At 43.8% G+C, this 24,701-nt stretch overlaps 2 protein-coding genes across 5 annotated transcripts; both read right to left on the reverse strand.

The window, feature by feature from the left end:
• Nucleotides 1–267: 267 nt before the first annotated feature.
• odad3 (outer dynein arm docking complex subunit 3) lies at nucleotides 268–6,493 on the reverse strand. Its single transcript, XM_070987009.1, has 13 exons — nucleotides 6,330–6,493; nucleotides 5,985–6,106; nucleotides 5,806–5,883; nucleotides 5,303–5,494; nucleotides 5,066–5,167; nucleotides 4,795–4,920; nucleotides 4,298–4,420; nucleotides 3,454–3,603; nucleotides 3,182–3,342; nucleotides 2,929–3,085; nucleotides 2,683–2,832; nucleotides 1,435–1,522; nucleotides 268–1,310 (listed from the first exon to the last, which is right to left on the reverse strand). The coding sequence occupies exons 1-13, from the start codon at nucleotides 6,406–6,408 to the stop codon at nucleotides 1,186–1,188; spliced, it is 1,653 nt and encodes a 550-aa protein (XP_070843110.1). The 5' UTR covers nucleotides 6,409–6,493; the 3' UTR covers nucleotides 268–1,185.
• A 625-nt stretch (nucleotides 6,494–7,118) lies between these two features.
• Nucleotides 7,119–24,060, reverse strand: slc44a2 (solute carrier family 44 member 2 (CTL2 blood group)). 4 transcript variants are annotated; one of them, XM_070979684.1, is made up of 22 exons: nucleotides 19,950–20,063; nucleotides 18,081–18,129; nucleotides 17,917–17,990; nucleotides 17,228–17,312; nucleotides 16,985–17,069; nucleotides 16,772–16,891; nucleotides 16,601–16,661; nucleotides 16,338–16,464; nucleotides 15,079–15,162; nucleotides 14,830–14,942; nucleotides 14,612–14,743; nucleotides 14,423–14,522; nucleotides 13,127–13,219; nucleotides 12,728–12,812; nucleotides 12,351–12,613; nucleotides 12,102–12,196; nucleotides 11,875–11,978; nucleotides 11,715–11,788; nucleotides 11,504–11,574; nucleotides 11,316–11,404; nucleotides 11,134–11,218; nucleotides 7,119–8,069 (listed from the first exon to the last, which is right to left on the reverse strand). In XM_070979684.1, the coding sequence occupies exons 1-22, from the start codon at nucleotides 19,969–19,971 to the stop codon at nucleotides 7,960–7,962; spliced, it is 2,121 nt and encodes a 706-aa protein (XP_070835785.1). In that variant the 5' UTR covers nucleotides 19,972–20,063; the 3' UTR covers nucleotides 7,119–7,959. The 4 variants fall into 4 exon arrangements, with proteins under 4 accessions (XP_070835785.1, XP_070835777.1, XP_070835760.1 ...); XM_070979676.1 differs by lacking the exon at nucleotides 19,950–20,063 and adding an exon at nucleotides 23,883–24,031 and having other exon boundaries at nucleotides 7,136–8,069; XM_070979659.1 differs by lacking the exons at nucleotides 7,119–8,069; nucleotides 19,950–20,063 and adding exons at nucleotides 9,366–10,879; nucleotides 23,883–24,060.
• Nucleotides 24,061–24,701: the final 641 nt, after the last annotated feature.

A 24,701-nucleotide genomic window follows, 5' to 3' on the forward strand; every position in this document is an offset into this window, starting at 1 on the left:
ACCTGTGATGTGGGCTCTCAAGCAGACATGACCTCATTAGAAGAGGTCACAAGGCACGATGGTGAGCTTGATCTAAATAGTGTCCAAGTGGCTTTAATTTATCTACTCTAACATGATAGTAAACCTAAAGACTCAGCAATGATTTCATAAGTGTAATCTGTCGAGGTCAAGAAAGCAGAAAATTTATGAGGACTAGTTGACACCTGCAGTCTAGATCAGGTCAGCTTTCAAACTCTGCCTCTATGTTGACCTTGCAAACACCTTATTGGTAAAATCATAGAGGCTTTTATTAAATTATACAGTTGTTTTTAGACAGTAATGGACATGTCAGGCACTAACAGGAAAAAAATCACAGTCAAGAAAGGGCAGAAATGTGACATGAGTCCTTCTCATACCACAGCTGCTCTTATTTTAACACATATTCAGCGGCTTGGTCAAAGGGCTTTTGTTCGCGGCCAAATGTCGTCCGTCTGGTTGCATTCGCTGACCCATTTAATCTCAGCAGCTGCGGTAACACGTATAAGAAGTCAGCTAGACAATTAATAAAGACAGAGCACAGTGTTGAGGTTTCACTCATTCACGACATTTTGGTATGAGGAAATGTTGTTCTGTCAAGAACTCAGAGACAGAACAAGACAGTCCACTTAACATAGAGCATATGCTCTCAGTGGATCAGCAGGACAATGACAAAGCAGACCTTTGGGCACAAGTCACCTGTTTCATCCCCATACAGCCATTTATGATGAAGAAAAACTACGTGATTAAAAGTGAAATCAATGATTTCATAGAGGTAGAGCGTGTAATTCTGAGCTGTGACAAAGAGGCGGAGAGACGAGTGTTGGCGCCGACAGTGTCACCTGACAGACAACATTACTGTTGTCAAAGCAAACCCTCTTATGTAACAATCAACCAGGTTCAAAGACAAATATATCTATTCAGAAATATCACAGAAGAACTGTTCATCTTTCAACATGTCTAAAAATATGTTTTCATTTGTATTTTCAGCCATCAATCTCCTTTAAACCCCAGATTCTTAGAAGCATCAGCTACTAATAACTGTCCAGGTGATTCAAATAGCAATGGGAAGTCCTGGACTGTCCTGATATGGTCTCACAGTGAGCTCATTTTACACTCCAGTCAGGTTTTGGTTCAGCTCATTTATTTTGTCTTGAGGCTGGTGTGGGATCAGAACTTCCCCTTCTTCTTCTTCCAGGGCTTCTTCTTGGACTTGGAGTCAATGATGAGCTGAGACTGACGCTTCAGAGCCTCCCGTGAGATGATGTTAGCCTCGTCCTCCTCACTGTCCTCCTCTGAGACACAGACAAAGGCAGATATAGGCTGCGTGCTGGTATCTGTGTGTGTGTGTGTGTGTGTGTGTGTGTGTGTGTGTGTGTGTGTGTGTGTGTGTGTGTGTGTGTGTGGCTCTAAACTCACCGTCATTGAAGAGGTCCAGTCTTTGGTCCTCAGGCAGCTTCACACGGGTGTTGTAAGCTGGCAGTTTCCCCTCAATCCTGACGAAGAACTGTTTTGAGCAACAGCACGTTGATAATAGTTAAAGACTCCCACCAGGCAAACATTTATGTTCTATTTTTGCCAATGAAGATTTAACAAAATGTGATTCTGAAATCTTAAACCTTTAACACCAGTATTAGGTTTATTTCTCACATCTAGGCTACTGATTTTACTTTTAAGCCTTTTAATATAAACAGAATTATGCAATTATCTAAAATTTCATGAGGAAATTGATGAGATCTAGCCATTAACAAACCACTCACCGTACTTTTATCAATTCTATATTATCATGAATGGTCATTTATATAGTGCTCACCTATTATGCTGTATGATAAGTGTTATCACTGAGTCTTGTAACAATGACCAGCTGGTCATTCCCAGACTTGATATATGGTAGAGGTGCAAATTGTTTATCCAGGACAGCCGAGCAGTTTAAAATTATCAGCTCAGATTTACGTCAGTCACAAAGATTATGCCTTCTAAAAATGGATCTGAGAGTAAAATTGTCAATGTCATTAGTGAATAGCCTCCAGAGTGTTCCGTGTTTCCTATGGTACACTCTGATATCCCATGTTCTCAAACAGAAAGGGCTGCCTAGCGTTAGTAATCATGAGTAAACACTTCAGGTGGCTCTAATGGCTGCCTTTCCATTCAGATAAGTTATGCAAGCACAGCAGCACGCATGCACACATGCTCGGCCATGCTGTGCACTGGAGGCTTATACAAGACGGCCTTTTCCAAAACTGCCTTTATCACTGGAAGTTCAAGCTGATGCAGCCCTTAAACAGGCGGCTGCTGGTGGATTCCCAAAGAAGGAAACCATTTTACACAAACAGGTTTTGGAATGATGGCCCAAACCCTTTTCTGTCATCACTTACAGAGGTATCATTAGCAGACTATTTTGGTCACATGACATTCATCAGCCATCTCATCAGAGACACCTATTCATGTGTAAGGCTAAACATGTGCAGTATGGACAGTATGTACAATATGGTTCATCCCATTATCTACCTGTTTGTTTCCCACACAGTAAAACTGTGCACAACCCTCCTGCATCAGTTTACGAGTTTCCAAAAGTCAAACAGGTTTTCAATATCCCATCCAAAAGCACAACCTGGATTCAACCCACTGCGATGCTGGGTGGGTGCTGTGGAGCTTCCACTCACTTACCTCCTCCTCCTCCATCTCCTTCATAATAGCAGCCAGGTCTTTTCCCTGAAGCTCCTCGTGCAGCGACTGCAGCTTCAGCTCACACTGAGTCATCAGCCGCAGCACAAACTCATCTGAGTCTGGAGACTCCTCGGCCGCTGCGTCCTCACTCTGCAGAGAAACAGCAGCACGGTGCACAGACATCAGTTTGACTGTCAACAGACATAAATTAAAATGAAATGAAATGATGGCTGACGTGGTATCTACCAGTGTGATGTGTTGAAGTTTGTCTGTGAGGTGCTCCACCCCGCCTCGGACTGTACTGAGGGCTTTAACGAGCCAATCCAGACGCTCTTCAGCGGCATCGCACCTCTGCTGCTGAGCCTGCAGTTGCTGCTCACACTCCTCGCGCATCTGTTGGTCACTAATAAAACCACAGAAAAAGAGTAGAGGCTTGAGAAGCATTACAAAGCTGCACACACATGCCTTTGTTCCACTGTCACTGCCTGGAGTGTCTCACCTGGAGAGTTTGGCTTCTCCAGAATATTTCATGTCCTGGAACTGCTGGTTCAGGAGCTCCTTCTGCTCCTTCAGCTGCTGCAGCACCTGCTCATTCTCCCCCCTCAGATTCTCCAGATGCTGGTGTGTCTCCTTCTGTGAGATGAAGCGTGCCACTATCTCCTAAAAAAAAACCAAAAAAAACCAACGTAAATGTTAACACTGATAGTAACCACATAAACACATCCAGGTACGGTGTGTGCACAGCACATCCTCCTCTTTCCATGTGTCTACCTGTGTGTCTGTGACTCCAGTGGCCTCCTTGATGCACCTGAAGGCCTCCTCAAAGGTGGAGTTGGCCTTCTCCTCTACACCTGCCATCCTGGGGGTGCTGCGCTGGGCCTCGCTGCTCAGCTCATCCGGCTGCATGGTTGTTCTCTGAGCCTAAAGGCAGCAAAGGTTAGAACCACTCAAAACACAATTCACTCTACAGAAAGTCTATGTTTTGAGCAAAAATGAGATTGACTGCTTTTGGAGTGAGCGTTGTGTTCCCTTCTGTGATGATGTTTCTTGATGTCTTTCAGATAATTGCATGTTCAATCACAAGTGCACATGGCCAGTGAGAAAGCAGGTGATTGGAAGAGGGAACAACATCAAAATAAAACCACAAAGTACTTCTAAGTGTTTTATGAGGTCGCAGGGGTTACTCACTACCTTTTTACACATATTAAATTTAGCCGCATTTTCATCACATTTAGTAGAGTGAGCCCACACTTTTGAACATTTTGCCCTGTCAGACATGCCTGGAGAGCACAGCATGTAAACTCACAGTTACACAACGTCAAATAATCGCCTGATGCCGGCAGCTTCATCATCAATTTACCTTGCGAGGCGGCTGGATTTATGAGATCACGCAAGCCCATCTGGCACCTCAAGTTAATCAAGTTAAAGGGGACAGATAGGTCTTTGAAAATGCCAGCTATGTTACAATGAATTAACCTTACATAAATACCAGCAGCAGCACCGTTTGTCCTGAAGCTTATTATCAGTACGACCAGTCAGGAACGACGCTCATCCCCATACAATAATATTCTTGAAGTTCGCACATACTGCATATATACCATCATGTGTATCTCACCCTTCTATCGAGTTTTTCAGCCTGGGCCTTGCGCTCCTCAGCCTTTTTCCTGTAGCTGGCTATAATGCGCTCTCTCTCCTTACGATCCTTGTAGAGCAACTCCTCCAGCTGCTGTAACTCAGCCTGGCAGGAAGAAGAAAGGGAAGGGGTGATGGAGAGGGAGCAAGGCAGGGTCGAAAACGAGGGAGATAGCACAGTTAGACACAAACAACAGTTAGCATGACAACAATGAATTTGCTATGACTATAACTCAGATACAAGAAGGATTTTTTATTGACATAGAAGGCCGTCATATAGGGGACACCTTCACCCATCATGATGCAGTACGTTTATTTTGAAGAAAGAAAAAGATAAAGGAGACAGTAACTTTGTTTTGTTTGCACAGTATATACTGATGAGGCAGACTAATGCGTCTGCTCTTGCATGTTGTACATATGCATCAAAATCAAAAGAACACGTGTGAATAAACGCTTCAAGCAGAGGAGGTCGCAGGTCACCTTGGCTTCTTCTTTAGAGAGCTGGGCTTCGTTGTTCATGGCCTGCATGTTGTGGAGCTCCTCTCTGTGCTTCAGGATTTCTGCTTCCAGACTGTCCAACTCACCCTGGAAAGTCAGACTCTCCTCCTGAAGCGGTGACAGGAAGTGTGTATGTAAAGAGTGAGAGCTGCGGCGCGTGTTTTAGAAAGGTCACGAGAGGACTGACCTGGACCACTGTATGAATAATTACAAAACATTAGTTTGAGGCAAACAATATGTATGTTGGACTAACCTGCAGGTGACTTTTGAGTTTCTGATAGTTAATCATGATGTTCTCAGCCTCCTTGCACTTAAACTGTGTCTTCTCCAAACTGTTCTCCAGCGCCCGCAGGTTCTGAAGACACACACACACACACACACACACACACACACACACACACACACACACACACACCATCGTTTACAGAAGGTGTCCGTGTGTACTACAAATCCATGTTTTGCACTTTTAATGAGCTTTAGAGGTAACCACCATGGCATCTTCCTCCTTCTTCCGAAGGCAAGCGTCAGCAGACTGTGCTCCACCACTGCCCTCTGGTTTCATCCTCTGGTATTCCACCTTCAGCTCTTCCAGGCGCTGCTGGTGGGTCTGGGTCGTGTGTTTGAGGGCATTGAGACGCTTTGTCGTGGACAGCACCCTCTGGTCCAGTGTTGTCAGGGCTTCCTGAGAAAAGGGTAATGACAGGGAGAGCGTGCATGAGCAAAAATGAGACAGACAGGCAAACAGACAGAGTTGAATGCTTGCAAGCAGCCTCAATCTATTATTAATGTCATTTAAATAGACATTAGACTGAGAACTTTTGTTTGTTGCTTTGCTGCAACAACCAATAGCCAAGATCTTAACTGTGCAAAAAGTGAAACCTGGGATGGAAATAGTCCAGTAACATAATTTTGTAGTGCACTATATGAATTTAGTCAAAACTACAGCTGCAGAGAACCTTGATAACACACAGTGTTTATGCTCCTTCCTCTCACCTTCCCTGACATGTTGCGGTAGGCATCCTTCTCAATGCCTCTGTTCTGAAAGGCCACTTTAATGACATGTTCATCACCCTGTGAGGCAACACACCAAAAGGAAACAAGAGACTGTGATTGTGAAGAAACACAGGTATGACTCGTCTGACTGTTCCTTTGACTGAAGACAGACGCCTTACAGCGTTAGCTTCTGCCAGTCTTCTGTGCAGCTTCTTGTTCTCCTGCCTCAGCTGACGGATGGACTCTGTGTTCCTCTTGATGGTGGCCTGAGTGCTCTCATAGTATGCGCTTCTGTCGCCCTCTAATGGACCAATACAGTCATTACACCAATAATAACAGGAAAAAAAGCGTTTCATTATTCACTAATAATACAACTAACTGCTTTTACTGTAGGATTTAGTTATGGGCTCACAGTTGCGTGTCACATGAAATCCTAACCATGGCAGTTAGCTTAAGGTAGCTAATTGTTGTAAAGCACACTTCCGTTAGCATAAACTGAAATCAGCGCTTTGAAATATACTTACCGAGAAGTTGGATTTTACGCTGCATCTCCGCTATTTGGTCATGCAGCGGAGGTTTGAACCCGTCGGCGGTGAACGGCATTTTTGTTGAGTGTTTTTGTTGTGTACAACGGGCAAAAACAGATCCCCCAACCGCCACTGTTAGCTTCACCTCAGCGTACACCCCTTGTTGTACTCAGTGTTGCTTAGCAACCTGTACACTTAGACCAAAGCGAGGCTCACAGGTTCAGCTGACCTCTTTCCTCACTGACGTCATGAGTTTTCAGGAACGCATGTATGTGATAAATAGAACATACTACAGCAGTGACTTAGGGCCACGTCTGTTTTCAGTTATTAAATATTTCATCTCACCACTCACATCTCTTTCTTTCAGAAATATCATTAAATATCCAAAAATGCCAATTTGTAATAAATACAAGCTTCCATTGAGAAACATACAGGAGGCATACAACCTGAAAAATAAAATGACTACTAGTCTTATATTGTCTGATTATGACCACTTCAGATTTGTTATATGATGTACACAATGCATGTTCATGTTTCAAAGTTTAGAATTTGTAGCATGATTCTTTATTGAAAAGCCTAGATGTAAAAAAAATGCTCTTATATTCTAAATTGTACTTTTACACGTACTTTGCTCATTCTTTCAAAATGTCTTTATATTTAGAATATTAAATATCAGCATTATCAAATCATTTCCCTCTATAATGGAGAACAGTAATAAAAGCAATCATCCACATGTCTTTTTTAGTACCCAGATAAAGAAGCAGTGGCCTTTTTTTTTTTTTTTTTGCTCTGAACACTGGTATGGCAATACAAACTTTTATTAGTTTACAACAAAATGAAAGTTACTGTAAAACTTTTACAAACTCAAAATTTGTACATTAATTGTTGACATCTTTTATATTCAGCGAAGAGTGTGAACAAAAAGGTATTAAAAAATAAAGACTTCAAATCCAAGTTAAAGCACTTGGGTCATATGTAATCTCTTAAGGCTTTGATTATCATACTAAGCTTTAAATCTCCTGCAGTTTAGCACCTTTGCTTTGGTGAACAGTGCAATATGCTTAGTTAAACGGATAAAGCACAGCTTTACTCATGTATCAACAGGCTCCAACTGCCATAAAGTAGAGATCTCATTGAAAGACACTGGACCCTTCAAAGCCTCCACATTAACTGCCTGACAGAATGCACAAAAAAATGCACAATGAACAAGAAAAACATTAGTTTTGAAGGCAAACTGATGCTTAAATTAACTACAGTTATCATATGTAACTCAAGTTCCCAAACATATGGAACAAATCTCCCTTGTTGGAAAGTACAGAAGAGAATGGGCTTAAGGCTTTGTGACAAAATACAACCCGGTCAATAATATCATAACATACAGTGAAGGAATCCTATTTGGCAGCAAGACACAAACACACTGTCTACACATTATGTAGTACAGGAAATGGCGCTGTAAGTCCTCCATTTGTTCTGATTTTCATTTAAGAACAGCATGCACACACGCACACACGCACACACACACACACACACACACACACACACACACACACACACACACACACACACACACACACACACACACACACACACACACACACACACACACACACACACAGGAAACTGGGACTTAATCTACAGATTTGGGCGCTTCGTTGGACTTCTTCAGGAGGGAAAGCAGGTTCTGCGACATGAAATATGGCCTCTCTGCTGATCCATCGTTGCGCTCCAGATCCTCCACTGTGACATGGACAGAAGCAGTTGAGGAACAACATTTTACAAAAGGCTGTAACACTTAGCAGGAATGTAACTGTTCTTGTATTCATGCTATTGTATTTGTTTTGTGAAGAATTAAAGGGGCGGTCCAACAAATTTAACATCAGGCTTCCAGGAGGGAGGGAGACAAACAGAAACTCAACATCAAACTGAAAAGCAGTGTTTTGCTGCCCCCTCTGGTAGAAATGCTCAAGTCTGTTGGGCGTGGTCAGTGCTTTGTTCTGCCTGAAATCAAACCCAACAGTGATGTCACTCCAGCAAGCTCAGAAGGTAAACCATGAGGGGAAAGCAAAGACAATTAATGTATAAGAAAGAAAAAAATGAGCTTTCTCAGGTTTTCCCTTTTTCTATTGAAATATTCTGACTCAAGTATTTAAAAATCCATCCTTCCGAGAAGAAAAAAAATGTCTCTTTGGTTCAACTGTTCACAAATCAAATCCACAAAAAGTACATAAGCTTTTATTTGCCGCCAAACCTTTCTTTTTAATGGGTCACAAACCAAAAATGTTGGGACCCACAGTTCTAAATCTATCCCTTTTAGTCTCTAACATGGGACTAAACAGGAGTTCATCAAGTTTCAAAAACCCAGGATATTACACTTCCCATGATGCATCTCCGTCTGTTCATTAGCAAATCCACCACAGGAACTTTTCCCCGGGACTAGGAACCTTTGAGGAAGACATAGTGTGTTTCCACCACGGGGACCAGGGTCTAAATTGAGTTATTGGGATCATTTTACCCCATAACTATTTCAAAGTCCCTGCTCAGGGTGTCGTACTTTCCAGTCTTTCAGAAACTTTGGGGGTGGGACTTGCAGCACTGAAAAATTCTGATTGGTTGAACACTTTATTTTATTTCAGCCACCATTTTTAAAAATCTGCAGCTGCAAACCAGTTTGTTTTTTGTTCACTGGGCTTCGACACATCAACATGGAGTTACTCCTTGCTGGATAGTCGCATGTAAAAACAGCATGTAAAAACAGCTGCTGCTTTGTCATCCATCATATGCTTTTTGTCTGATCTACGTGGTGGAAATGCAGACGACAACGGGCTGAAGGAACCTTTCAGCTCCTTGAAAAGTAGTTCCTGGGACTAAAAGTTCCAGGTACTTTGGCTGAAAACCTGACTTAACATGTAAAATTGTTGGAGTTCCCCTTTAAGACAAAATCAAAGTCCTGGCTCACTGTGACGAACATGAACACTCACCTGCATCCAAACGCCACCTTGAAACTCATGTTTACCCATAACAGAACTACTATGATTAAATACAATCAACTTTAATCGAGATCCAACATCCAATAAATATGGAATGTCATCAGTAATTTCAGTGGAAAATCAGCTTACATCTTTCACAAGGTGACAAACAAGAAAAAAGGTACAAAAGCATCCAGAGACTTAAGATGTTAGTTGCGAGCATTCAGAGGGCCATGTCAACACCATGCAGCACTGAGAGAGGGAGGGAGGGAGAGAGAGAGGGAGAAGGAGAGAGAGAGAGAGAGAGAGAGAGAGGACAGGGGCAGGGCGAGGCAGGTGGGACCAGTAAACAATTGCTGGGGTCTGCAGAGGTCACGATGGCTGCGTCGTGGTGACACAGTTGCGGCGCTTACACCAGTCCGAAATACCAAGGCAAGTCGGTGGCAATACAATACATGGGATCCCATCTTGGTGAGGATCTCTACTAGACCGAAGCCAAAAAATACATAATAGACATACACTACTGTATATATACAAGTTCCATAGGAAAAAAAAAAGATCCAATATTCATACAGTATATCAAATATGTCTGTAACATTTTGGCGTCAGCTGGTATTATTGTAAACAGTGAAAGAGATTCACCATCGATTGACATGTGTTTGTTTCGACTGTAAACATGGTACTTAGTGGTTCTGTAGTGCATAACAGGATTAAGACAATAACTATTAGTGACAGTAATCAGGCACAGGTTCAGCACTCACGATGTTCTACAGATCTTCACAATATAAAAACCAACACTGTTCTAAAACCAACACAAGAGAGCATTTTGTTCAAGCTACAGAGATGCACTGGGCTTTTGACCTGCTTCAAGCTTCACACGTCGCCTCCTCCAGCTGGACGTCACTCACACGGCAAGGCGATCCGAAATCTTAGCTTGTCATATGCTGCACATTTAACACGTTCATGTCACAAAGTTGTAGGACAGTTCTTTCATTCTTTACGCTTCATGAGGTTTACCAAGCCTCGGGGTGGGGAGGGGTTGCCCTTACATTACTGTTAACATCTACTCCTGTGGTGCAGAGGGAGGAGTCTCTCCCTGAACTTCCTCCTTCTCCTCTTTCTTTTCACCAGTCTCCTCTTTCTCGGCCTCCACAGCTGGAGGCGTCACCTCCTCGCTCTTTTCCTCCTGTTGCAGCTCTTGCTTCTCTGCCGCTCCTATCACCTCTTCTCTTTCCTCCTCTTTTTCTTTCTTCTCAGCCTCCTCTGCCTCACTGGCTTTTTCTTCTTCATTTTTCTCCTCTTTCGGCTCCTCAACATCTGTCTTGGACTTCAGAGGCTGCTCCTCCTCATTGTCCTGTTTGAGAACGGTCTGCTGTTTCAGTTGGATCTCCCCGTCTTGCTGCTGCTGGAGAGGGGTCTCCTCCTCCAGCGTCACCTCGTCCACCTGCTTGGCAGAGTCGACCTGCTCATCACCGCTTCCATCTTCCTCCAGCCTCTTTGTTTTGGAGAGGATCTCATGCAGCTCCGGGGACATGAAGTAAGGCCTTTCAGACGAGCCGTCATTTCTTTCCAAGTCCTCACCTTTTGCATGTGCGTATTTTTGTATTTTTTGATTGGGTTAATGGGAAATTAGGGGAAAATGAAAAGATGAAATAAAGGGAAGGTGTGAAAATAAAGTAAAGTAAAGGGAGAAATGAGACAAAAGAGAAGCAGAGTCAGAAACACAACAGGAAGAAGAAACCAGCATCTCAGCTTTCGACAGTTGTATGAGTGCTTGAGAACAGGAAGAAGAGAGGAGATCTGCAGGAAATCTGGCTGAATGCAAAGTTACTCACAGAAGCAGAGGAAGAGTGTGTCCACACACATGGCGTAGACGCTGAAGAAGCCGTGGGCAATGAGGTAGGATCCAACTACCACCGTCTAGGTGAAGAAAATCACATCCATCAAGACGTCTGCTGTGGCATCAAAGCCAACGCGAAGGATCAAATCATACAGATATACTGCAGCTGTCTCTCACCAGTATTGGCACCCAATAGTAGTTCAGAGACGGAGCAGCGTCCTCTACCGCTTTGATCCTTCCAGAGAAGAAGAAGAAAGAGAAGATCCCTATAAAATAAAAATGTGAGTTAGAAATGAGTCCAGATGGATGTCTCTCTGCAGTCTGAAGAACACACACTTTTGGTATAAAACTAGAAGTTCTCCTACCAACTATTCCAACGATGAGCAGCTTCCCCAGAAACAGCAGGAAGTCAGTCACTTTATCTAAAACAGCCACCCTGCGTTGAAACGGGCCCAGCAGAGGATATGAGATATATACATACATAATACAGCGAGGCTAGGAATAGCTTCAGTTGTGAATAAATGATGTAGTCTAATGCTTATCCACCGTGTGGATATGAATGTAATTAAATCCCACCTGACAATGTTCCTCATGAGAAGGAAAAAGGCATCTCGAGCTGAGGGACAGAAGCTTTTTCCATAGATGGCAATCTGGAGAAAACAACAATTTGCCTCTATAAAAGCTGACCAGACCCAACATCTCACAGGCGGCCGTGTGCGGTCACAGGGGAACTCACCATGATGTAGGCGTTTCTGTTCAGGAACTTGATACATTTCTCCAGACACCAGAAGCAGCACTTCATGCAGCTGAGCAGGAACTTAGCAAACTTGTTCTGAGCACCTGAGGGATGAGAGCGAGACTGTCACAACTACAGGAAATCAAAGATAATAAAGATCATGAGGAAGATGCACAGTCAAGTAATATAGTGGTCGGTCTTCTTCTTCTGAAGTTAAATCTTCTGACCTTTCAACTTGTGATCCAGGTACTCCAGAATGACCCTGATGACCTGGACCAAAGACAGGATCAGAGAGCCAAAAGCCAGGGAGCCTGTGTGGTATCTGGACAGGGGGAGGAAACACAAGTGGACACTGAGCATTTTCCTATCACACACAGTACCACCCACCGACCAGAACATATGCCTCACAGTTCAAAAAGACACAAATGCAGACAAGTGGACAGACTGGACACACAAATCCAAATTTAGCCTCTAACCGGAGGGCCCGTCCTAGCGAGGCAAAGATGGGATAGGCGGGAATATCTTCAGGCTTCTTGAAGGCCCAGTAATACGAGGCAAAGGCCCCCGACAGAGTGACCTGGCCCAGGGCCGTCACAAAGTTGGCACACCAGAAGAAGAGAAAGACGTTGTAGAACTGGAACAGGATGAGGTATTTGTGGTAGAGGGTCTCCCCACCGTAGAAGGCAAACTGGCACTCTGCGTCAGGACACTGAGCGGAAGCGTTGGAGGTGTTGAACGTCTGGAGAAAGAGAGAAGAGGCAGTGAATGGTGATGCTGTACAGGTAGCGTCTTCCTAAAAGGTGTAAAATAGAAGCAACATATTTGTTTGGCTTGACTCGGTTTAAAGGCGTACCTTGGGGTCGCAGGTCTCTCGTGAATACTCGCACTCAGAGTTGTTGAATACTTTGTAAACCTGCTCATTAGACGTGGACAAGAAACTGGTCAGAACAGTCAAGGAGATCATGTCAACAGAGGGAGGTTATCTCTGAAAAGGCCACAATCAGGAGTCATCTGCATCATTTATACATTTAAATTTAAATTCCTTGAGGTAGTTACTTTTTTCATGCCCTGTATTGGATGGTTATATACAATATTATCTTTATATGCTTTCCTCCTTCTTTTCTTTTAAAGCTAAATATATAAAATGTTATAAGAATAAAGAAAATATGCAGTTTAAAGTTGGAAATTGAATTGAGTGAATGACTATAAAGTAACACATCTTTGATCATCATCTGGACAAATGAAAGGATACACAGCAGTGATGGCCCAGTAAGCTATCACCACAGCCAGGAGGGCAAAGGTCAGCAGGGGGTAGAACAGCGATGACATCACATGACCGACAGCTCTGAGGAAGAAAACAACAACCAAAGCATGAGTTTAGATATAATGCTCTCCAAAAGGAAGAAGAGAGTTTCCCAAACACACACAGCTCAGCCCTCCCTAACAGCGACGATTAAATGTAAGGCCAAAAAGGCTCGAGCTGTTTCAAAAACAAATGCAATCAAATTAAAGCTGCATTCATTCATTTTTTTCACCTTTTGGGATCAGCAAAACAAGCTGTAAATACCATACTGACATATGATTATAATGTTGTGATGCTAAACATGTTAGCACAACCAGTTTACACAACCAGCAGACTGTGAGCAACATTAGCCACATTAGCCATTAGCTTACTGAGATAGCTTACTGGTATATGTGGGTAGGTATGTATGTTCATTTACATAGGTACTCATTCTTAAGCATAGTTTTAATTTTCCTCTTTGAATTTGTTTTTTTTTTCAAATGTAAGGTTTTAGACAAAGAACAATAGTATTATGCATGATTTTATTTTTAACCTTGTATATATATGTGTGTGCTTTTCTCTTATTTAACGGGTGTTTTTTAGCACTTGTATATATTTTGTGATTTTTAACAGCACTTCTTTGAACGCACTTATTTTGTGTTTTTTTAGCACTTAAGTTTTACTAATCCCTCTTGTTTTATGTCTGACTCCTTGCATTTACATCTTAGCACTTATTATTATTTATTCTTTTATTATATTGTACAAAGCTTGCTCTTTTTTAAGTAATGACAGCTTTGAATGTTACAGCAGAGACCCTGGAAAGAGACGGGGGACTTTGATAAACATACAAGTTCCCGTGGCCGGCCTGCACCGTGGCCCAATCCACCAAGCACATTTTATTTAACATCACACTGGGCCAATCTTTTAAGTATTCCCAAGGATCAAAGATCCTTTGAGCCCCCGAGAGCCCGTGCCCCTCGGAGTGCTCCCCCAAGCGCACTGCGTCCTTTTCTAAACCTAACCCTGATTCATTAAGTTCAATATTCAGCCTCCTTTTAGCTCTGATTACAGTCTTCATCAACTCTTGAAAACAATGAGCTGAAAGAAGCTAAAACGCTACGCAGAGCTGAGGGAAACTGCAGTGGGTGATAATTCTCTGTGGGTCTGTCACTATGATGTCATCATAAAAACACTGATTAGGGCAGCTTTAAAATATGTGAGCATGTCTGGACAGAATGGAAAGACGCTCCACCAACTCAGACTGACCTGCTGGCCTCTTTGATGAGGGCGATGGCAATCAGGATTCTCTTCCTGAGGAAGATGAGTAGCAGGATGATGATGACCTCCACAATGGCCAGGATGATCACTGCAAAACAGTGAATGCATTAGACGGACAGGATTGAGGAACGCTTCATGCAGAGATGCGGTGAAGACTGGAAGCCTGTCGGTACGTACTGAAGGCCAGCCACGTCTGTCTGATCTGCAGGTAGACTGAGAAGTCCGTCTGCAGGCCCAGGTCACGGATGGTGACGTCAGCGCCGGGCTCTCCCTTCAGACTGGCAAACTCCATGTAACAGTGGAAAATCCCTGACAAACAGATCAAATGTTCGGAGAGTTTTCATTTTAACGAGCACAGAAAACAACCTGATCATCTCCAGAGGCTGAGCACTTACCATATCCGATGACTAGAATAACCAAGACGATCATGACCCAGACCATGACGCCAGCCAAGAATCGAAGCAAGACGATGAAAATCAAGCTGACCACCATGGCGATCACCAGACCACTGCAGAGGGCGGACACATGGAACGTTTAACATATGAATGTTGTCACTACTTTTTCTGATGGTCTAACCAGCTGTGGTCATGCATATTTTCTGGTTTCACAGGTCACTGAAACCACGAAGAAGTAGACAGACTTACAGCAATATCCAGTGCCAAGACTGAGTGTAGTCCTCGAAGATTCTCATGGCCACTTGACGAGCTTCAACAACCATGTTTGATTTCCTGTAACGACAGGAAATTCATTTAAAAATAACACACACACACGTGTCAAGTGTGGAGCTCTGAACCTGGCAAAATGCATTAAGAGGCTATCAGACAAGTCGAGAGATTGAAGATTGCAGATTTACACTTTTAATTTAAAAATAATTAACTTACCTAATCTGTAATGAATTCTGGTTATCTGCCATGAAGTTATTGACTCATTAAGTCGGTTATGTCACGTTGCAAATTAAAATAAGTGATTCGACTCAGTTGTGTGTCTTTACAGTCTCCAGCAGAACATAAGAGCCTGTAATACTCATCATCTTAATAAATAACATGCAGGGTGCATTGAACCCCCCCCTCCCCGTGGGAAGAACGCTGACAGAAAACACTGACATAAAGACCTTCCAGGGTGCATACAGAGCACAACCAAAGCAGGCAGACACACATCAGTGTAGGGAGTACATAAGAGCATAAAGACCATAAAATCAGACATCAGACCGCTGTAATGACATGTGAAGGGGATGTGATAGGCGAGCTGTCAGCTGCCACAGCATCGCAAGATGTGTGGCCAAAGTGTCAAGCTTGAACTGGTTCATTTACCCACAGAACAGCATTTTCTCTCAACCTTGAAAGTAAGGATTGCACTAATTTTTACTAATTAATGTAGAAATATGTTTGGTTTATCCAATTCGTCTTTTGAAAATGATAAAAAAAAGAAGACAAATGTCCACAATTTGATCCGAGAGCACGAGGTAATATCTTCAGCCTGCTCATTTAGATTAAAGCAGCCAAAGGGATTAAATTCACAGAGTGATAAAATGCCTGTCAGAGTGGCACTAATCATGACACGAATAATCATTTCAGCATTGATTTTATCTTAAAGTTACTGGCCATTGCATTGGGAGGAACCTTGCTGATTTATCATGCAGATTTCGCACATTTCATGACCATCTGCTGATCCGTTCGGAGCTTGTTAACGGCTCTCAGAGCTGGAATAATGTGATTGTTCCATGTGTTAATCAGACAGTTCTGAAACTGTGCTGCACAAATTGACTGATTAACGTTCCTATCATAGCATATTGTGTGTGTGTGTGTGTGTGTGTGTGTGTGTGTGTGTGTGTGTGTGTGTGTGTGTGTGTGTGTGTGTGTGTGTGTGTGTGTGTGTGCATTGCCATACGGGGAAAAGCACTCACTTGGATGCCTCCAACACGTCTGTGGCATTGATATTGACGCCCTGTCCGGCATCAAAGGTGGTCTCATTGCCCACCACCACCACCCCGCCCTTCATGGTTCCCAAGGCAGGAAGGCAGCGGCGCGTGACTGCAGAGGGAGGAGATTATCTATTTATGTGGCTCTACTTGTTTCCGTTTCACACACAAACAACCCACGGACACATCTGCCTGTCGTGTGGGTGAAAATTAAGTGCGTTTAGAAGAGGAAGCAGCTTTTCACCCACATGGTTTACTGGGCATCAGCATGGCGGGACACAAGCCATCCTTCAGGATCTCGGGAGGACTCTGGATGATGCAAAACAGCCTTCAGTCATCTTTCAAAACAGTTTTTATTGCACTGCAATGTTCACAACACATGTATAAAATGTGAGTGATGGAAGTATTTGAACACGTACCAATTTGGCGAAGTCCACTCCTTCCTTACAGTATTGTTTGTAATATTCACGGTCTTCTTTGCTGCCTAACTTGGCTTTCACCAATGTCAGGTGCCTGTCAGGACAGCTTTCCACACATAACTGGACACAAACAACAACAATCACGACATTAACATGACCGTCAGGAATGAGACAAACGTTGCGATGACCATGAAGCAGATATCAGTTTGTGACCTGTGTGGTGGGACACTGGAACTCCAGCAGCACCAGAGGACTGGCACATTTCAGGATGTTGAAGTAGAGCAGAAGAGGCTTCTTCCTGTCGTTGGAGAACAGTCAAACTCTTATTTGGCCTGTATGCTAAATACATTTTCCCAACGAGGGGTGTCAGATAACAGTTACGTCTAACACTATCTGAAATACTGAAGATACAGACACATGCTGCAGACACCACGCTCATACTGTCAGGTGACTCACTCCAGAGGTGTTCCAGCTTGTCCGCAGAACTGCCCCCTGCTGTCCGTGGGGTAGATCACTTTCCTGGGGTCGCCCTGAGACCAGGCTGCATGGAGAAGAATTCACAAACGACAAATATTAAACACACACTGCTCTTGCTCTTGCAGATTTGCAGTTTCAGGTGTATGAATCATCTCTCTGCTGGCAGCACTTAAATGAAATCCCAGCTGGTAAAGATGGACTCTGCTCATAGTGAAGTTTGCATTCTTGGAGAGCAGACAGACAAAGCATGACGTCCTTCATTATGTAAACAATTTCTAACTTTGAGAGCACACACTCAGTGAGGTACAGGCAAGAGTGACCTTCACTGCAAGTCTGTCAGAAATAAAACATGTTGCATCACTTGTCTCTGGTTAATCAAACTCTTTTGGGTATGTTGCCTCCATCAGGCTGGTGTCTCTGTTATAATCCATTACATGATGACTATAGACATTAATCATATGTGGAACATTACAATCATGTCCTGTTGCTCTTTCTCTGTCTCCTAATATTGTACTTAGCATCTGTGGTGGACATGTTTCCATTTTGATGGAAAATAACACACATACACAAATTACAATAGCAGGGTTCCTCTAAAATAATGCTTCAAAGAGCAGAAGCATCTTAGTAATGAAACGGTACATAAAGTAGTAATAGAAGTCCAGTCTTACCGAGGATACCCACAGCAAAGTACCCCAACAAGGCCAAGATAAAGAGAATACAGCAGAGGACATCTGTGCAGCCCCTGAGAGGAGGAGAGGCAGAGTGTGGTTATTGGGGTCTTGTATGAAAGAAAGAAAATACTTATTACCAGCAACTGAAAGAGACGTCTCACCTGTTGTGAATCGGCCCTTTGAAGTTCGGGTCAAACTTCCTGGACTCCCCTGGAGATAGAGAGAGACAACGGCCCGTCAGTGACTGCTGTTTAAAATCTCAGACTCCTGCCTTCAATCTGATGATTCATAACACATGCGTTAAGGTTAGCTGACCTAGAACAAGCAGCCACTTCGGGAACTCTATAAGATAACCACTAACCACTTATGACTGTAAGCTCTCGATGAAAGACCTGAATGGAAACCTGTTGACACAGACTGCTCCTTATTTTTTGTAATTACATAAATGTAGGTCACCCATCACAGGCACACGATAAACAAGATTTATATTTCTCCAATATCGTCATACATTATAGTACAGCAGCAGATAAAATGCTTCAAACATGTGAACCAAAAGGAAAATATTTTCCTGTCATTTTGCTTGGAATCACTCATTTGCAGAACTGCATTTATTCTCCATCATGACACAATTCCACTAAACAGTAACCATATAATCCTGCTGAATAGCTGTGGCTGGTCTTTGCTGGCCTGGCTGTCAGTCAGTGCCATCAGAGCAAAAGTAAAAACAACCTAAAATGTGAATGATACTCTGGATACTGTAAAGGTCATCACTGGATTATGAGCACCTCCTCGCACAGTCAGTGCACATGTGTAAACGACCATAGCACCATAGATCAGTATGTGACTGAAGCTTGATGGCTCGTGTGGCACATCCTGGGATTATGCAACTGTAATGTCATTTTCTGGTGTCATAATGAACTTACTGACGCTCACTGTATGAGTATGACTAATTGTGCAATGTCCTTTCTTCTGTTAATTAAATCAAAGCTGAAAATGAGCGAGATTTCAGAGCGAATAGTCCCTTGATTTATCACAGCGAAGCAGCATTTCTTCCATTAATTTACACTGTATTTGAAATGACTAACAGTTCATTAGCATCCACGGTGGGCTGTATGAGTCAGCTCAACGTATGTGTGAACACCAAGAGCTCTCCGTGTGTGGGAGACACCCAGGAGCACAATATAGAAGTGTGTGTCCGTGCTTATTGACAAAGGACAGTCTGCAGAACAAAAGGATTCTTCTGCCTGACTGTCATGCCTAGCAACCCACAAAATGGCTCCCCGGTGACGGTGAGCTCCCTGTGGGCATCGCCAGCCACCATGGAAACACCTCATGCAAGGCAGAGGAGAAACATCAACCAAGCCCTCTCTGCCCAGAGCGAGCTCACCCTGAGCTACCACGGCGAGCACAAACGTCTGAAATTTCACCTTGAAATATGTTTTCCACAGGAAATGAGCTCAGTGCAGAGCGTAAGCTCCACGGCCAACATCCCCCAAACAGACAGGCATGAGCCATTCCACATCCTGTCACATTACTGTGCATGTCTGCAGCAGCGTCATGACACACCGACGATGAAGCGTCACTGACCTGTTCTTTAAGCTCTTAGAGGCGAGCCCAGCGACTTGTTATCACTGCTTCCACACAGTATGTCTGCTACACCACACACTGCTAATACACAGGATGCACACGCACACACTGCAGACACACAACTGGCACCAAAACAGAGGCATTACTGGACTTTGTATTTTAAAGAACTGTATGTCTGCTGTTGGTTATATGTGAATTAAAGCAGTCCATTAACCCTCACAATAAGTCAACTACACATGAGCCTTTAGTGCAGCTGTGGTCTATCTTAGACTTACACTGCTTCTTTATTGATCCCAATTTGGGAAATTATTTTGTTGCAGTAGCTATTAAACATACAGACAGAACGCAGAATGTATACAAGAAATGTGACACGCTTGAATAATGTCCATGAGACATTCAGCAGCGAATGAACCTTCAGCTCATCATAAATCCAGTTACAGTACCTCGTCGCTCGTATTTTGTCATTCCGTCGTTATTTCTCTCTCAGCTTCTCTCATTTATGGACTTCTCTCAGCCTGTTGTGAGCGCTTGTTGTTTCTTTATGTCTCCTTCCTGTATGAAGTCTACGTCCTCCGACCTCAAGCTCCCCACTTCCTTTTTTCAGTGCATTCAAAGCCTTGCCTTCGTCTCCTTTCCCCTCTGTCTCTCTTCGGTCCCTCTCTTGGCTCGGGACTTGTCGGGGGAATTGCAGCAAAAACAGTATTGATGGGGGAATTGAGAGAGGAGCGACAACAGCAACAAAGACTTGTGGCGCCTGAGAACCTGCCGCTGCCAACATTGACTAAAGACATGTGAGTAGGGGGACATGTTCTGCAGTCAAAACAGTGTTTCACTCTGGCATCGTCACAGTTATTTCAGGCTTCAGCTCAATCCACCGAATCGATGTGTGTTAGCTGTTTCCTTGTCACGGCTCGTCGACAGCGTGCAAGCAGCTGCACTCTCACCTCACCGTGGTCACATGATCAAAAAAACATCCCTCACAACAAAGCTCTTGACAGAAGCTTTGAAACAAGCACGGTTTTACAAAACAGTGCCACTGAACAGCTTTCTCTTTAACCCTTACTCAGTAAGATTTACGGCCTTCCCTCGCTCTTTTCTCAGCTTCCTGTTTCTACTTTAAGCTGTTTTCTCCAGCTTGTCACAGCACTTGGACCACATCTCTCCTCTAAGTGCTTTAATATTCCCACTTCAAGTCTCTAACTTCCTGAACAATGGATGTCTTGCGATGGGATCATGCATTGTTCAGACAATGATTTGGTTATAATGCGCTGTGTGTGTCTCACACACATGCTGAGCTGGACTGTACATCTGAGATAAGACCATCCCACATGTTCTCTGGTGGCACATGCCCGCGGCCTGCGCTGCCCACTTCTGCTGCCATGTGACAAACAGGCAGCACGCCATAGCTTGAAATACAATACTAATGCTGACCCCCCCTGCACATGTCTGTTACATACGCGCTGCCATGTCCTTCGCCATCAACCTTGTTCTTCTTAAGAAACCCTGTTTACTGAAGCTGTATTGGAGCACAACAGGAGTAGCAACGCCCTGAAGTTACGAAACAACCCAGTATACAGCCTTTATATGAAAGGTTAAGAGGGTTTGCTGAGCTGCTTGGTCTCCCTGCCATCACTTTGCATGTATACATTTACTCTTTCCCTTCACTGAGGGGAGGATAAACACTGGAAGTGATTTTTCCATCAGCCTTTCATTTGCAGGACCATCTGCGAATGTGAGAGACACAGCTCCATTAGAGCTGCCTGCTCTGTGCCACATAACAGTCACTGATGGCGCTGAAAAGCATTCCGGCAGATCTGTTGTGTAAAGGTTGCCAAATGTCTTGTAAATAGTCTTGTTTACCTAACTGAGAAAATGAATGTGATTTTTTTTTCCTCATGTGGGCTCTTCAGGTAGCTCACTGCATAATCAAGGCACCCTGATGGTGAAAACCCACTGGAGACACCAGATGATCTGGTGTGCATTCAGCTCCCTGTGGAGTAAAAAAAAATGTCTGCCAAACCTCCCGGGTCTTAACAGTGTTTAGTTAAACCATGAAATATTTTTAGAAACTGAATGGAAGCAAATGTGAATGGTAAAAGTGGAGAAAGACAATCTTTGTTTCTGCCAATAATATGATCCGTTTTTCTAGTCGCGTCTGTTCATTTCTGTGTGTGTGTGTGTGTGTGTGTGTGTGTGTGTGTGTGTTAAAAGAAGTGATGATGTCATGACTGATGTGATTCACTAATGGGCCCAGAGGGGTTATCAGATGAACCTTTCCCTGCCTACCTTAATGGGTTAGTGGGTGCTGTGGTTGTGTGTGTGTGTGTGTGTGTGTGTGTGTGTGTGCGTGCGTGCGTGCGTGCGTGCGTGCGTGCGTGCGTGCATGCGTGTGTGTGTGTGCAGACTGTACATGCGAGAAGACACAATGAGTATGTATGGTCGTCTTTGCTCTTATTCCTGACATATTTAGGGCATGTAGATGAAGATGATTAATACATGGGAACTGATGGAGTCACAGAAACTACTGAATGTACTTCTGTCCTTCTTCTTCTTCTGTATCAAACAGCTGTTACTGCTTGATAAAAACTACCCTCTGATGGTTAGAAATGAGATCAGTGGCCTACATGCTCTTAAAAAACATTAAAGTCTCTCTTTGCAGAGCTAAGTACTTAAAAAGTGACACCCGCTGGCTCAGATCACTGTCTCTCTGTACCCCTCACAGACACTGCTTGGATCAAACAGCCACAGCTTGTCTGATTTCCCCAAACCAAAGTCCAAATGACAAACGCTCATTGTGAAAGATTCAGCAGTGCTTGTGCATCTGTGTGTACATGCAGCATGTATGTGGCAATGCATCTGAGCGTTCCAGCATGATATTGACTGGAGGCGTCTTGACTGTGTCAGCTGAGTGGTTAGAGGAGACAAGGCTGAACACAGTCCAGGCAGTGCAGGCTGTGGCCTGCCTGCCTGCCTGCCTGCCTGCCTGCCTGCCTGCCTGCCTGCCTGCACACCGAGGCAGCAACTGTAGCGGGCAACAAGAGACTGCTCACACATCAATCTCTGATGCTAATAAACGCCGATGTTTAAGAACACTGCTGAGCTGGAATTTGTTTTGCGTGTTTGCATGTATAAAGCTTTATTGGTCTATAAGGGCTGTGGAGTTTGACCTTTTAGCCTCCGTGGGGGAGGGGAGTCGGGCTATAAGAGCTGTTTACATGGTTACAGGAATGCAACAAGGAAATGCTCCACAGTGGGAGCTCCATGGATTGACTGGGGAGGATGTGCACTTAGTACTGTGGGTGTGGGCTGTTGGGAGCATCTTATATTGTGAAAGAAGGCACAAGCCAACAGCATTAGTGCTGTCTTCACCAATGAAATACCAATGTGAGGACAGCGGTTTGCTTCTGAGCCATCGATGGCCACCCTCTCATGTAACAACACCGACATGGGGTATTAAAGCAAGAAAAACACTGGTGACGGAAACTTCATGACTCAACAGTCCATAGGAGCAACAACCCAGCCCAGACACGAGACGACCACGCCAGGCTGCTGTGGGCCGCTAAGTTGAGAAAATGCATGTGTGACACACATAACAATCAGTGATGAGTCATGTCTTTGGCTGGTACAGAGGACGGAGTTTCCATAATGTGTGCATGGCAAAAATCAGTGCGAACAAAAGCAATTAACATGAGTGAAGTGAATGTTTTTGTGTGTTTGTGAGAGAAACTGTGCGTGTGTGTGTGTGTGTGTGTGTGTGTGTGTGTGTGTGTGTGTGTGTGTGTGTGTGTGTGTGTGTGTGTGTGTGTGGATGGGCAGGGATGAAATGACCATATGTGGTTTTAGAGCCCAGGGGAAAACACAATAAACCAAATCCACTACCTCCACTGTGGCCTGTTTGTGTGTCCCTGCAGTACAGAATATGAAGGCAGGTTAACATGAGCATAGCAAGACGAGCCTTGACTGAATGGATGACAACCCTGTTTCCTTCATCAGCCTGTTTTAGGAGGAGCACTACAGGACCAGGCTGAGCTGTGTAAAGATTTTGTTTGAAGCTTCATTGATTTGGTTTGTAACGCAGCGTGTTGAAATAGGGCAAACTAGTCCAATATCAGCACCCATTTACAGCACGTCGCCTTCATCCAATGTGTGCTGTCAAAACCTCAAATCAAAACCTGATTTCATACAATTTTCCTGAGATCAAAGAGGACTCCTCTGAAAAACAGCCAGGCCGGGGAGGATGAGGATGACTCCAGATCTGCAGAGGACCCACGAGGTCCACACCCTTCCATCCCTGGCAGTCATTGTTTCCATTTCTTCCCCCGTTTCAAGAAAAAGCAAAGATCGAGGAGAAAGCAGTCACTCAGAGCTGCTCTTACCGTATTTAGGGTCCGGGTTTTTCTCCTCCGGCTCCATTCTCACTCACTGCTCGGCTCCTGGCTGCTGATCACACCTTAGACAGGACAGTTACCATGGAAATGTCGAGGAGAAAAACATCAATAACAGTGGCGGACTGCAACAGCTACACACACACTCAGAGAGAGACCATCCCAGACCAAACCGAAGCACAGCGCGTTCCAGGCTGACGGAGAGGAGAGGCAGCCAGTGAGAGAGCAGAGCCGGCGAGCTGACAGCTGCCACAGCCAATCAGAGTGCGACTCAGCGGGACAAAACCATTTGTCTCGCTGCCACTTCAATGGAATGTATGGAGGGTTCGTAAAGACTAATGTGGCACTAACGGACATAATGCGTTTAGAAAGACGTTTAAAATGTCAGGTTTCACTCTCATGATTAACATTAGATCAGAAAGTACTATATTTTTTAAATTATATATTTACAATTTAGCTTTTATGTGTGTGCGAGAGAAAGTACACCCAGTAATTAAAAGCTCACAGCAGTGGTGAAAAATCAAGTATTTAGAGCTACTTAACTGCATTAGAGACACACAGAGACATTAAATCATCTCCAGCTGAGAAGGAAATATTGCTCTCCACTGTGTATTTCTGACAGCTTCAGTTTGGTTTTTCCATACAAAGAAAACGATCATCATGTGACTAGAAACAACCCAGTAGAATAAAGTAGTCATACACCATTAACTGCTGATTAGAAGTTAATGCAAGAGAAGTAATCTAATGTTGTAATATGTGCAATAATATTTCAGTCTGGACAGCACTTTTCTGTTGCTACTATTTGCTGAT

This window comes from Chaetodon trifascialis, chromosome 2, assembly GCF_039877785.1.
Source record: "Chaetodon trifascialis isolate fChaTrf1 chromosome 2, fChaTrf1.hap1, whole genome shotgun sequence".
NCBI classification, from domain to species: domain Eukaryota; kingdom Metazoa; phylum Chordata; class Actinopteri; order Chaetodontiformes; family Chaetodontidae; genus Chaetodon; species Chaetodon trifascialis.

Coding starts and splice junctions, on each gene's coding strand:
- slc44a2 (XM_070979659.1), bottom strand. CDS start 23,919: ATGGAGCCGGAGGAGAAAAACCCGGACCCTAAATACG. Junction 15,163..16,337: donor GACGTGTTGGAGGCATCCAA/GTGAGTGCTTTT, acceptor CTGTCGTTACAG/GAAATCAAACATGGTTGTTG. Junction 12,813..13,126: donor TACTGGGCCATCACTGCTGT/GTATCCTTTCAT, acceptor TGTTCTGACCAG/TTTCTTGTCCACGTCTAATG.
- odad3 (XM_070987009.1), bottom strand. CDS start 6,408: ATGCCGTTCACCGCCGACGGGTTCAAACCTCCGCTGCATGACCAAATA. Junction 5,495..5,805: donor ACCGCAACATGTCAGGGAAG/GTGAGAGGAAGG, acceptor CCCTTTTCTCAG/GAAGCCCTGACAACACTGGA. Junction 2,833..2,928: donor AACTTCAACACATCACACTG/GTAGATACCACG, acceptor GTTTCTCTGCAG/AGTGAGGACGCAGCGGCCGA.